Source organism: Nicotiana tomentosiformis, chromosome 6 (genome assembly GCF_000390325.3).
Source record: "Nicotiana tomentosiformis chromosome 6, ASM39032v3, whole genome shotgun sequence".
NCBI lineage: Eukaryota > Viridiplantae > Streptophyta > Magnoliopsida > Solanales > Solanaceae > Nicotiana > Nicotiana tomentosiformis.
In genome coordinates this window covers 90,676,087-90,691,159 of record NC_090817.1, presented here as the reverse complement: position 1 = coordinate 90,691,159, position 15,073 = coordinate 90,676,087, and the positions used below count along the sequence as shown (strand labels likewise).

General features: G+C 37.2%; 1 protein-coding gene across 1 annotated transcript; it reads right to left on the bottom strand.

Annotated features, from left to right (window-relative positions):
* Positions 1-12,883: 12,883 nt before the first annotated feature.
* LOC138894391 (uncharacterized) lies at positions 12,884-14,322 on the bottom strand. The gene is made up of 3 exons (XM_070179088.1): positions 13,975-14,322; positions 13,621-13,885; positions 12,884-13,503 (listed from the first exon to the last, which is right to left on the bottom strand). The coding sequence occupies exons 1-3, from the start codon at positions 14,320-14,322 to the stop codon at positions 12,884-12,886; spliced, it is 1,233 nt and encodes a 410-aa protein (XP_070035189.1).
* Positions 14,323-15,073: the final 751 nt, after the last annotated feature.

The following is a 15,073-nucleotide window of genomic DNA, read 5'->3' as shown; positions in this document are numbered from 1 at the left end:
TTTATTGTTAGCCATATTATCTCTATGTGTTGAAGAAATTTGACTATAAATCATGTTAGAAATCATGCTTAGGCTATGTTATAGTACTGTTGTGACCCATAGAGGTCGCGTACTTGTTGAATTATTTGCTAATTGATGTCTTGTACTCAGTCATGATTTTACTTGCGTATTATACCTCAGTCTTTCTGGATATTTGTTGAAATACTATGTTATCTTTGTTTGGGCTGATCTTTGTGATTCCTGAGAGCCCGAGAGACTTGAGAGGTTGAGGACTGAGTAAGGCCGAGGGCCTGTCGGTGAGGTAAGGATATTATGGCACGTGAGTTGTCCGTGCAGGATATTATAGCACGTGAGTTGTTCGTGCAACACATGAGTTGTCCGTGCAGATTATGGCGCTTGGGCTGTAGGAGCCCCTCCGGAGTCTGTACACACCCTCAGTGAGCGCGGGTACCCATTGAATGTGAGTGCTGAGGGCTGAAGACTGAGTGGTTAAGTTGTTGTGATGAACTGAGTGACTGTTGCCTGAGAGGTTGTACTTGCTTTGCATTTATTGTTGCACTTGGTTGCTATATGTCATTGTTGTGAAATATCTGAAAGAATTTATACCCGGATTACTTGAAATTGAACTATATAAAATTGATTTGACTTAAACTGCCGGATTTGAAAGCATGTCTATTCTTTGCTGGAACTACTGAAAGTGAACTATGACTGTGTAGCTCGTCATTATCTTCAGTTCCTTAGTTATTATTGTTACTTGCTGAGTTGGTTGTACTCATACTACACCCTGCACTTCGTGTGCAGATCCAGGTGTTCCTGAACATAGCGGGTGTTGATCATTTCGCACAATTGATTTTCAGGAGATTTTGAGGTAGCTGCCGTATTCCGCAGACCTTGTCTCTCCTTCTCTATCTCCTTGTTTTACTGTATTTGGTCTCAGACTATTATAGACTGTTTTTTCCAGACTTGTACTCATATTAGATGCACATGTATTGAGTGACACCAGGTTTTGGTAGTGTTGTATCGGAAATTGCTAGATCTTTGGTATTGTATTAAACGTTACGTTTTTAAATTTAAAGGAAATCGTGGGTTATTGTTGTTGTCGGCTTGCCTAGTACTGAGATAGGCGCCATCACGACATGTTAGAATTTTGGATCGTGACAGCCTTCCTGCTTAGCTGCTTTGGTATTTTACACTAATTCTCTTATCATCATGAGTTTGATTAGTTTAATAAGATCATAAATTGGAAGATAGTTTTGGTTATTAAAAAGATGAAGACGAAACTATTTTGGGGTTCTTCTCTTCGTCTTTGATTTCTCATTATCAGTGTGTATGTACTTTATTGGATTTTGTTTAGTTATTTTTTTGAGCTGACCTTTATTGATTCCACATAGTCTTCTGTTGAGCTTAGTTTCCAATTATTTTTCGTAGTCCTCCATCTTGGTTTTATTACAAGTTTAATACATGGTTTATATATGGATTTAAATATGAAAATTAGTAGAAATTTGGGATTTTGGGAGAAAATGTAGAATTTGGTATTTTTGGATTTTGACCACGAAATTGGACATGGAATTAAGAATAAATTATATATTTGAGTTCGTGGTGTTATGGTAAAGTTTATCTTTGAATATTTTTGAAATTCGGGCGCGTGGGCCCGAGGGTTGACTTTGTTGGCTTTTGAGCGAAGCTGGGAATCATTATAAATTGTTAAATTATACGTATTGGGGTATATTTTAATTGGTTTGCACGATGTTTGACTAGTTTTGAAGAGATGGGCATCGGGTTGAGGTGTTTGAGTGGTGTTGGAGCCGGTTATGGAATTTCGGAGCGAGGTAAGTCTCTTGTTTAATCTTGTGAGAGGGAATTTACCCCATAGATAATTAAAGTAATAATTATTCCTAATTGTGGGGGCTACGTATGCACGAGGTGGCGAGAGTCCGTGCGTAGCTATTATTAATGCTAACGGGTAGTTTAGGACACAAAGCATGAATTACTTGTGCAAATTGTATTCTTTGTTTAATTAATATATATATATATATATACATATATATATTATGAATTGTTAGGTAAAATTATTAAAAGATGGAAGTCTCATATGCTCAATTTTCTGTTTAAATTAATTAATTGTTAAAAGGAATTGTTCATCCTCTCGAATGGATCCTATAATAAATATACTCTCCTTCCGGAGGTACGACCTCGGCAGAAATCGTGCCTAATAATAATAATTACATCATACTTTGCTATTTTTAATTGCAGCTTGTGGATTTAATTAATAGATTGAGAATTGTTGCATCTGAAGGAATTTGATTGATAAGTTGGAAACTATTGGAAATTGAAAGAATTAATTATCTCTGCTTGTTAAGGAAATTATGATTATTCCTAAATGAGGCTAATTGATAAATTGGAAATTTATTGGAATTAAAGGAATTTAATTATTTCTGCTGGTTCAATAAAATTATTATTAACTCTATGAATCATGTTGATAAAAATATTTCTATTTTTATGTTACTTATTATTATTGACCTTTAGTGAGTGTCAAAGTCGACCATCTCGTCTCTACCTCTTCAAAATTAGGCTTGATACTTATTGGGTACACGTCATTTTCGTACTCATGATATACATCCTGCACATTTTATTGTGGAGGTACATATATGTCTAGCTGCCTTATGGGTACAAAGGTGTGGTTAATAATTGTGGGGACATTACGATCCGCAACCAACAGAGTCTCCTTCAGAGTTATTATATTTTTCTGTCTAATTTGTATTCTGGACAGATGCTGTATTTTATTTTTAATTCCCTAGTAAATTCTCATGCACTTGTGACACCGGGTTTTGAGAATGGTAGTGAATTGTTTAGAAATTTAGTTGCTAAAAATATTTATCATTTACTCTATGAGTTCTATCTTTATTGTTTCATTGAAGAAATTTTGATTTCAAAAATATTAAAATGGGTAATTAAATTAATTGATTATGGTTGGCTTGCCTGACAGTGGTGTCCGGCGCCATCAAGGCCTTAATGGATTTTGGGTCGTGACAGTTGACTTTTGAGCAAATGACCTATGAATGGAATTTTGATGATGTCAATAGTTTCGTATGGTAATTTCAGACTTAGGAGGCATATGTTTGGATTTGAATTTGGAAGTCCGTAGGACAATTCGATGCATTTTGGAAAAAGTTGGAAAATAGATTTTTTTTTGAAAGTCCGACCAGAGGTTAAATTTTTGATAATAAGGTTAGATTTCGATTCCAGAAATTGGAATAGCTCCATTATGCCATTTATGACTTGTGTGCAAAAATTTAAAGTCATTCCGGATTGATTTGATACATTTCGGCGCAAAATATAGAAGATGGAAGATTTTAAAATTCATAATTCGATTCGATGCGCGATTCGTAATTTCAGTGTTGTTTGGTGTAATTTGAAACTCCGAGTAGGTTCGTGTTGTGCTACGAGACTTATTGGTAAATTCGGACGAGATCGTGGGTAGCTCGGATGAGTTTCGGACGAAGTTCAGATTGAATTTGGACTTGTTGAAAGTGCTAGGATTTCTGCTGTTTCTGGGCAGCAGCTGTTGGAATCGCACCTGCAGAGTTTTGGGCGCAAGAGCAACCACGCAGAAGTGAGGGAGCCATCGCAGAAGCGACATTGACTAGGCTGGTGTTTGGTCGCAGAAGCGGAAGAAAATGCGCACCTGAGATTGCCCAGAAGTGGGAATGAATCCGCAGGTGCGAGGGGGGTAGCTGGCCAGTGCATTCGTAGAAGCAAGTTTTAGCTCACAAAAGCGGCTCCGCAGATGCGGCGACTCGTCCACGGGTGCGAAACTAGGCAGAATGTTAAGGACCAAAAATGGTCATTTCGTCATTTTCGTTTTGAATTTTTTGGAGCTCAGATTTGGGCGATTCTGGAGGGATTTTTCACAAACTTGGTTGGGGTAAGTGTTCTATATCCTAAAGGGATTATATTTCATGAATCTATGGTTATATTCATCGATTAATTCGAGTTTAATGGAGGATATTGGGATTTTTGTAAAAACTTTTCAAAAACGGGAATTTAAGATTTGGGGGTCGAGTTGTTATCGGAATTGGATAAAATTGGTATGTTGAACTCGTATCGGAATGAGTGTTCGGATTTCATGAAAATTATGTCGGGTTCTAAGGAGGCGGGCCATGTGTTGACTTTGGTTGAAATTTTAGAATAAAATTTTAAGTCGGCGTTTTATTATTCGAAATTATTTTTGATGAATTATAATGAAGTTGTACAATTAATTTGGATAGATTTAAGCGGTTCAGAGGTCAATTCAAGCAAGAAGGTAATTTTGAAATATCGGCATAACTTCAAAAAGGTAAGTGTCTTGCCTAACCTTGAGTGGGGGAATTACCCCTTAGGCATCGAGTCTTATATGCCATTTGTAAAATGTAAAAAGCCGTGTACGCGAGGTGACGAGTACGTACTCGAGCTATATGTGCAAAATTTATTGAGTTAAAGTCTTGGGCATATTATGTAGTAAATTAAATAATTGTTGGCATTTATTTAATCATCTGTTTGCCATGCCTCAATTCACATTTATTGAATTTGTTTTTATATTACGATTTGATGTGAATGCTACCTGTATATTTATGTGAATTCCGTGAGTTTGATATTCTTGGAATTTAATTTCATTATGGATTTTTCCTCTGCAAATAATCAATTAAATAAGCTTAAGAAGAGCTGTTTATATAATTATTGAGAATTTGGATTAATGAAGGAGTTGCCCTATGCTGAGTAATTTCTATCTCTGTTGATTGTTTTTGAGGTCTTATACATATTGTGTGGAGCCTTCAACTATTTATTGTGAAATTAATTGATTTGTTATATCTTTGGAATTGGTTATGGCCATTGGGCAAATTGTCATATGAATTGATTCTGTTATGTTGCCGTGATATTGTTCTGTGTAAATTGTTGTGTTGTGTGAGTTATTATTTTGAGGATATAAGGGTGGAATTCCATAGTTGATATTATGTGGGCATAAGGGAGGTATTTCACTGATGTTATGTGTGTTGGGATATTGTCTGGGCGGAGCGATAAGGGTGGTTATAGGAGCGATAAGGGTGGCTATATGAGCGATAAGGGTGGCTATTGATATTGTCAGGGCGGAGGTATAAGAGAGTATATTATAGGAGTGATAAGGGTGGCTATAAGAGAGATAGGGGTGGCTATTGTGAGGGATGATATGGGATGATGTGGAGTTATTGTGTTGGTAATTCTCATGTGTTGTTTGGGTATTCATTGTGTTTATTTTTATATCTTGTGCAACTTGTCTTGCTGTTTTGGTAAACTTGATAATAGCCCGATTTATGTTGAAATTGTGAGCCTCTGGCTATTGCCGGGCAGGTAATGTTATATGGGATCGGGTTGCACGCTGCAACAAATATGAAACGTGGGCACGAGGTGCCGAGAAAAATATGATGGCTTTATTATTGGCATGTGAACTGTCCGTGCAGTTGTGATATGAAAAGTGGGCATGAGGTACCGGGGAAATATGATGATTTAATTATGGGCACGAAGTGCCGTGGAAATATTAAAGTGGGCTGAGAACCATATTTACTAAATATGAAAAAGGGTTGAGACCCGTATTTTTATGATTATGAAATGGTGTATCACATGGTGACTTTTAATTGAAAGAATTATATTCAAAATATTTATTTGAAAGAATTATATTTGAAAGATATTTATTTGAGGAAATTATATTTGAAAGAGATTTATTGAAAGAATTATATTTGAAGGATATTTATTTGAGGAAATTATATTTGAAAGAGAGTTATTTGAAAGAATTATATGTGAAAGATATTTATTTGAAGGATTTGATTTAATTGGGTGTACGCGTATTTATTATTTGTTGAGCGATATTAATGGTGTTCTTGTTGCCCTGCTCTGCATATCACTAGTTGATTTGTGTTGCCCTTATTGTTATTTGTTTCCTATTATTTCATATATCATATTGCAGAGGTTATTAGACTAGTGAGTGTCTTGACTGTACCTCGTCTCTACTCCACTGAGGTTAGTCTTAATACTTACTGGGTACTGACCGTGGTGTACTTATACTACACTTTTGTATATTTTTGTGCAGAGTCAGGTATTGGATCTATCAGACTCGGACAGAGTTAAAGTGAGATCGCAAGGATTCAAGGTAGAGCTGCTTGGTCGTCGCACTTCGTTGCAGTTTTTCCATTTCATTGCACTGTCAATTATTATTCAAACAGTATGGAGTATTCGATCCTTGAGATCATTTCATGTATTTAGTTAGAGTTCGTGACTCAGTATTACAAGTCTTGGGAGGTTGTTTGTTGAATATTTCCGTTGTTGGTTTTTATTACCTATTTAATTTATATAAAAAAATGGCTTGAAATGTAATTGTACTTGGCTTACCTAGTCTTAGAGACTAAGTTCCATTACGACGCTTGTGCTGAGAGTTTGGGCCATGACAAGTTGGTATTAGAGCCTTAGTTCATAGGTTCTACGAGTCACGAATGAGTCTAGTAGAGTCTTACGGATCGGTACAGAGACGTCTGTACTTATCTTCGAGAGGTTGCAGAACTGTTAGTAAATTTCCACTTCTTTCATTCCTATTGTGTGAAAATTGTTGAATTTGGAATTTGAGGTTTTGCATCTCTATTCTCTCACAGATGGTGAGGACACGTACTATTCGGGTCAGCTGAGCAAACACCCGCACATACTGCTAGGGCTGTAAGAGGCCGGGTCCGAGGTTGAGGCCGAGGAAGGGCATGTGCCGCGACTTGAGCACCTGTCGGAATAGCAGTTGAGGAACCGCCAGTAGCTCCAGTTGTGGGACAGGTACCAGAAGCACCTGTTGTTACCCCCGGACTTCAGGAGAATTTAGCACAATTCCTGAGTATGTTTGGTACATTAACTCAGGCGGGATTGATCTCTGTTGCACCAAATATTTCACAGATTGGGGGAGTAGCTAAGACTCTTACCATGACTCCAAAGGAGCAAGTTCACATTGGTCAGGTTCCGGGTATAGTACCGGTACAACCTGTTATTTCGGTTAAGCCGTTAAGCCAGGGGCATCAAAATAAGAACAAAAGAGACTTGAGAGGTTTAAAAGGTATAGTCCACCTACTTTCAGTGGCACAACTTCAGAGGATGCCCAAGGATTTCTAGAAAAGTGTCACCGTGTTATCCGCACCATGGGTATTTTGGAAGTGAGCAGAGTAGCCTTTACTACATTTCAGTTGTCAGGCGCAGCGTATCAGTGGTGGAAATTTTATGAAGAAGGTAGACCAGCCGATGCAACACCACCAACTTGGGCTCAATTTTCAAAAATATTTTTGAAAGAGTTTGTTCCACAGACTCTCTATGATGCGTGGTACATAGAGTTTGAATGGTTGAGTCAAGGCACTATGACAATGTCAGAATATGCTATCAGGTTCAGTGAATTAGACCGTCATGCACCTATCTTGGGTACCTACAGTCAGAGAACGGGTTCACAGATTCATTGAGGGGCTTGATTATGATCTTAAATTATGCATGGCTCGAGAGCTGCAAACTGATACTCCATTTCAACAAGTAGTGGAGATTGTGAGGAGGATTGAGGGTGTTCTAGGTGAGGAAAGGGAGTATAAGGAGGCCAAAAGGTCTCGAAGCTGTGGAGGGTTCAGTGGATTTTACTCTTTGGCTATGACCCATTATGGCAGAGGCTCGAGCAGTCGGCCAACTCAGTCCGCACATCAGATTACTCGTGGTGCTCCAGTAAGTTCTTATAGTGCACCACCGACACGAGATTCTTACAGTGGTTATTCCAGTTATCCGGCAAAGACTCCGTACGAGCAGCCGCGACCTCGGAGGGGTTGTTATGAGTGTGGTGATACTAGGCACATTATGAGAGATTGTCCCAGACTTAGGAGGGGTGGATTTTATCAGAACACTCAGGCCATGTGCCCCAATGCAGTTACTACCCCACGTGCACAGGCAGTTGTGGGGGGAGGGGGGAGAGGACAAGCGGGTAGAGGGCGCCCTAGAGGGGGAGGCCCAGCTCGTTGATATATTTGCTATGGTATGGCTGAGGCTAATACACCAGAGGGTGTCGTTACAGGTATGATCCTAATTTGTTATGAAGATATTTTTCCCTTAATTTGATTCGGTTCTGAATATTGAGGTGAGTCCTCCTATTATGCTCCGCTTATGGGTGAGCTTCATAATGTTTTTGACCCACTTATATGTTTATCCCTGTTGGGAGGGTTGATGATGTTAGCCCATGTCTATCATTTTTATTTGTGTACACCATTGAGGGCTATAAGTCCAAATGTGACTTTTATTACTCACTACAGTGGGTTTCGATGTGATTTCAAAATAATTGAATTCAATTTTATGAATTATATGCCCTACCGGGATGAGGGTTCATTATGTGTTGAGAAAATTGTTTACGACATTTACTGAAAAGAAGAAAGAAAGGAAATTGAAAAATTCAGTTGGCACAATGTGCAAAATACTTGTGATTCGGAGTTGAGGACGAGATCCTCACATTTTTTTATATATGATGTAAAATATTTCAACCGGGCTACAAGCTGTGGTGGAAGTTATATAAGGACGAGGTCCTTGTGGTGAAATTTTTTATGAATTTAAATTCTCCTTTTGTGAAATTAAAATTTGTACTATAGTATTAATATGGAGACATGCCTGTTAGGCTTATTTGATAATTCTTGTATATTATTTTGTGCATATTTAGCCATATTTGTGCTGTAAACATTGAGTTTTAGCCTATAAGGTGGGTTCCCAGGTGGCGTTAAATGTGACTCGTTAATTCAGATAAAATAATTATGAGCCATTCATGCCTCGCGTGTTGCTTTCAGTGTTACAAAAAGTTGAGATGAGATTTTTGGTGAATATGAGATTATTTGCGGATGCTGGAAATTAATTATAAACAACTATTATGACCAGGGATGTGGTTATGCGTATGATGTGTGCATAGGCACGAATTTCTATAGCCGGTTGAGACTAATACTGTGTGTTGATGTCAGGAATTTAAAATTTATTTAGAGTGTAAAGGATTGGCTTAAAGGCTTATAAGGGTGAATAAAAGAAATAATCTCCACTGAGATGATGTTGTCGGACCCCTGTTAAATTTACGGTAACGTAGAATCACCCGTGAGTATGTGTGAAATAATGTACTCAGTAATTTAATGTCATCAGAATAATTCTTAGCACGTTCGAGGACGAACGTATGTTTAAGAGGGGGAGAATGTAACGACCCGACTTGTCATTTTAAGAATTAACATCCCGTTCAGTGATTTAAGGTCTCGAGATTAACTTGCGGGTGTGGTTGAGTTTGATTTTCGGAAGATTCGGAATTAAATTGAAAGAACAATTTTTATTTAGAAGCTTAAATGGAAAGAGTTGACCGGAGAGTTGACTTTTGAGCAAACGACCCCGGAATAGAATTTTGATGATGTCAATAGCTTCGTACGTTGATTTCGGACTTAGGCGTATGTTCGGATTTGGATTTGGAAGTCCGTAGGACAATTCGACACAATTTGGCGAAAGTTAGAAAATATAAGATTTTTGGATAGTCCGATCGAAGGTTGAATTTTTGATAGTGAGGTCATATTTCGATTCCGAAAATTGAAATAGCTCTATTACGTTATTTATGACTTGTGTACAAAATTTGAAGTCATTCCGAATTGATTTGATACGTTTCGGCGCAAATTAAAAAGTTGGAAGATATGAAAACTCATAATTTATATTCAATGCGCGATTCGTAATTTCGGTGTTGTTTGATGTAATCTGAAACCCCCAGTAGGTCCGTGTTGTGCTACGAGACTTATTGGTAAATTCGGACGAGGTCCTGGGTAGCTCGGATGAGTTTCGGACGAGGTTCAGAGCGAATTTGGACTTGTTGAAAATGCTGGGATTTCTGCTATTTTTGGGCAGCAGCTGTTGGAATTGCACCTGCAGAATTTTGGGCGCATGTGCGACCACGAATAAGCGAGGGAGCCATCGCAGAAGCGACATTGACAAGGCTGGTGTTTTGGTCGCAGAAGTGGAAGAAAATGCGCACCTGCAATTGCGTAAAAGCGGGAATGAATCTGCAGGTACGAGAGGGGCAGCTCGCCAGTGCATTCACAGAAGCGAGTTTTGGCTCACAAAAGTGTCTCCACAGATGCGGCAACTCGTCCGCAGGTGCGAAACTGGGCAAAATGTTAAGGACCAAATTGGTCATTTCGCCATTTTCATTTTGCATTTTTTGGAGCTCGGATTTGGGCGATTCTGGAGGGATTTTTTACAAGCTTGGTTGGGGTATGTATTCTATATCCTAAAGTTATTATATTTCATGAATCTATGGTTATATTCATCGTTTAATTCGAGTTTAATGGAGGAAATTGGGATTTTTGTAAAAACTTTTTAAAAATGAGAATATAAGATTTGGAGGTCGAGTTGTTATCGGAATTGAATAAAATTGGTATGGTTGAACTCGTATCGGAATGAGTATTCGAATTTCGTAAAAATTATGATGGGTTCCGAGAGGCGGGCCCCGCGTTGACTTTGGTGGACTTTTTAGAATTAAATATTTAGTCGACGTTTTATTATCCGGAATTATTTCCGATAAATTTTAATGAATTTGTATAATTAATTTGGATAGATTTGAGCGGTCTGGAGGTCAATTCAAGCAAGAAGGCAAATTTAAAATATCGGCATAACTTCAAAAAGGTAAGTGTCTTGCATAACCTTGAGTGGGGGAATTACCCCTTAGGCATCGAGTCTTATATGCATTTTGTGAAATGTGAAAAGCCGTGTACGCGAGGTGACGAGTACGTACTCGGGCTATATGTGCAGAATTTATTGAGTTAAAGTCTTGGGCATATTTTGTAGCAAATTGGATAATTGTTGGCATTTATTTAATCATCTGTTTTCCATGCCTCAATTCACATTTATTGAATTTATTTTTATATGACGATTTGATATGAATGTTACCTGTATATTTATGTGAATTCCGTGAGTTTGATGGTTTGATATTCTTGGAATTTAATTTCATTATAGATTTTCTCTCTGTAAATAATTAATTAAATGAGCTTAAGAAGAGGTATTTATATAATTATTGAGAATTTGAATTAATGAAGGCATTGCCCTATGCTGAGTAATTTCTATCTCTGTTGATTATTTTTGAGGTCTTATACACATTGTGTAGTGGTATTGACTATTTGTTGTGAAATTAATTGATTTGTGATATCTTTGGAACAGGTTGTCGCCATTGGGAAAATTGTGATATGAATTGATTTTGTTATGTTGCCGTGATAATATTCCGTGTAAATTATTGTGTTGTGTGAGTTATTATTTTGAGGATATAAGGGTGGCATTCCACTGTTGATATTATATGGGCATAATGGAGGCATTTCACTATTGATATTATGTGGGCATAAGGGAGGCATTTGACTATTGTTATGTGTGTTGGAATATTGTCTGGGCGGAGCGATAAGGGTGCCTATAGGAGAGATAAGTGTGGCTATAGGAGAGATGAGGGTGGATATTGATATTGTCAGGGCGGAGGGATAAGGGAGGCTATTATAGGAGTGATAAGGGTAGCTATTGTCAGGGACAATATGAGATGATGTGGAGTTATTATGTTGGTAATTTTCATGTGATGTTGGGGTATTCATTGTGTTTATTTTTATATCTTGTGCAATTTGTGTTGTTGTTTTGGTAAACTTGATAATAGCCTGATTTATGTTGAAATTGTGATCCTGTGGCTATTGCCTGTCAAGTATTGTTATATGGTATCGGGTTGCACTGCGCAACGGATATGAAACATGGGCACGAGGTGCTGGGAAAAATATGATAGTTTTATTATTGGCACATGAACTGTCCGTGCAGCTGTGATATAAAAAGTGGACACGAGGTGTCGGGAAAATATGATGATTTAATTATGGGCACGAAGTGCAGTGGAAATATGAAAGTGGGCTGAGACCCGTATTTTTATGATTATGAAATGAGGTGTCACATTGTGGCTTTTAATTGAAAGAATTATATTCAAAATATTTATTTGAAAGAGATTTATTGAAAGAATTATATTTAAAAGATACTTATTTGAGGAAATTATATTTAAAAGAGATTTATTGAAAGATATTTATTTGAGGAAATTATATTTGAAAGAGAGTTAGTTGGAAGAATTATATGTAAAAGATATTTATTTGAAGGACTTGATTTAATTGGATGTACTTGTATTTATTATTTGTTGAGCGCTATTAATGGTGTTCTTGTTGCCCTACTATGCATATCACTGGTTGATTTGTGTTGCCCTTATTGTTATTTGTTTCCTATTATTTCGTATATCATATTGCACAGGTTATTAGACTAGTGAGTGTCTTGATTGTACCTTGTCTCTACTCTATTGAGGTTAGTCTTGATACTTACTGGATACCGACCGTGGTGTACTCATAGTACACTTCTACACATCTTTGTGTAGAGTCAGGTAGTGGAGCTATTGGACTCGAACAGAGTTAAAGTGAGATCGCAAGGATTCAAGGTAAAGCTGCTTGGTCGTCGCAGTTCCTTGGAGTCTTTCCATTTTATTGTATTGTCAATTATTATTCAAACAGTATGGAGTATTCGATCCTTGAGATCATTTCATGTATTCAGTTAGAGTTCGTGACTCAGTATTACAAGTCTTGGGAGGTTGTTTGTTGAATATTTCCGCTGTTGGTTTTGATTACCTATTTAATTTATATATAAAAAAATGGCTTGAAATGTAATTGTACTTGGCTTACCTAGTCTTAGAGACTAAGTGCTATCACGATACCTGTGGTAGGATTTTGGGTCGTGATAGTGAGACTCCATTTTCTACAACTACAAGATTTATTCTGCAAGTTAACTGCCCAATTGTCCGTAATTGTAGCTCCTAAAATTTCATACCTCCAGTAATTTGATTTTCTTGGTAAATATTCAGCAGTTGCAATCTGATTTTTGTGTAATATATCCTTGATCTTAGGACAAACATCACCCAAATTCCATTTCTCAGCCTTTCCCTATTAGTTAGCATTCCAGCCATGAGTAGATATCGTAATTTCTCCAAAAGTGTCACAATTGGCTTGTCCCGAGTATCAAGTATCATGCTATTAAATACTTCACACAAATTATTTAGTAAGGTGTCACACTTAGCATCTGAAGAGAAATGCGACATAGACCATTTGCTAGGATCTTTATCAGATAAACAAGCAGCAGCATCAGGATCTAACTTTAAAATATCTGCCATACAATCATTAAATTTTCTTGTAGTAGTAGCCTTTGCAGCAGCCCAAAGTGCTTTTTTTAATGTGATACCGCCAAAGCCAGCCCTTTTGAAATTATTATGGAGGTGTATTACACAGAACCTATGGTTAACATGAGGCAAAACTTCATTAAAAGCTTCAATAAGTCCTTTTTGTTTGTCTGACATAAAGGTCCAATCAATCTCATGTATATTCAAGTCAACTGCCAAATGATTCAAAAACCAAGCCCATGTATCTTTGTTTTCCTTTTCTACAATTGCATAAGCAACAAGGAATATGTTGTGCAGATAACAATTGAGTTCCATACATTGGACCCTTCAACCAACACCCATCCACCCCTACTATTTTTCTACAACCCGCTCTAAACCCAAGCTTGAATGCAACAAAACAAATATATCTTCTTTGAAATCTCTGTGGCTCATGGGGATCTCGTTATCAATGAACTTCATGTAAACTGTGCTGTCTGGATTTGTCCTATCAATTTCATTGCAATAATCCCACATAATTTTATATTGATCTTTAATGTCACCATCAATTAATGCAATAGCCTTAATCTTAGCTCTTTTAGCTTTAGATAACGTCACTTGAGCTCTAAGTTCAATGCTTACTCTATCCCTAAATTCAGCCACTTTCTAATCCCGATTTGATCCCATTTCTTTGAGGTATCTTCTTGCAATAAAAGATGATGTGATCGTTCTATTTTCATGATGCTACTCCTTACAAGTATGTATGAGATTGTAAGTTTTAATCTAGAAAGCCTTGTCTCTTTACATTCTAGAAGCCATGATTTCCATTTGCACTCTGGATGATGTTTACAACGTGCCTCCATTCTTACACTATCGTTCCTCCTCCACTGGATATACTTTCCATTCTTAATCTCATGAGTTGCTACAACATTCTTAAATTCCTGCTTTGTCCCAAAGGTATATTCTAAACATAATACTGGGTTATCTCCATCGGTCTTTGGATTGAACTGAGGAAAGTTAAAACTTTTAGTTTTAGAATCACTATCTAAACTCTGCATATCTTCAGAATCAACACAATCAAAATCCCCTTCTATATCAACCATCTTTCTTTTTATTTCGTCACTAAAGAGCTCACTCTCTTCCAAAATTCTTTGGTTCCTTTTCTCATATGTATCAACCAACGCATCATCTTATAAATCAGCTTCCGAATCACTAAAATCATCACAAGATGAATTTTCACACATAAGTTGTCGCTTGTTATTTTCTTTAATATTTGATTGAATTATTGAATCAACTTTGTCCATTTGAAAATAAGAGTCCAATTGTTCAAAGTATATCTCAAGCACATTGTCCTTTTGGATTCTTTTACCAACTGCAGAGGCTTCAAAATCCGTAGAGATTAACTTCCATCTACTACCAGGCCTTTCACACTTGCGCCAAAAAGTTATCGAATCGCTCAAACAACCACATATCTCTGCCATCTTCTTGAACTCAACAATATTCAATTCTGCGGCATTTACATAATCAATGTAATCTATGTTTCCTCCAACATAGTGCTTATCTGGTATACACTTCTGTAATGACCAGACTGGTTGTTTTGAGTAATTGCATCGGATTTGACAGTTTGAGTTCACGAGTAGCTTCACACAGTGTATTATGACTTGCGTGCATCATCGGTTCGGGTTTTTGAGAAGTTCGGAAAGGATATTTAGAAGTGAATTTTATTTGAGAAGTTTGAAGTTGAAAGAATTGACCAAGATTTGACTTTCGAGTATTTGACCTCAAATTGGAATTTTGATGATTCTGATAGGATCGGCTTGTGATTTTGGACTTAGGCATACGTCCGGATTTAGA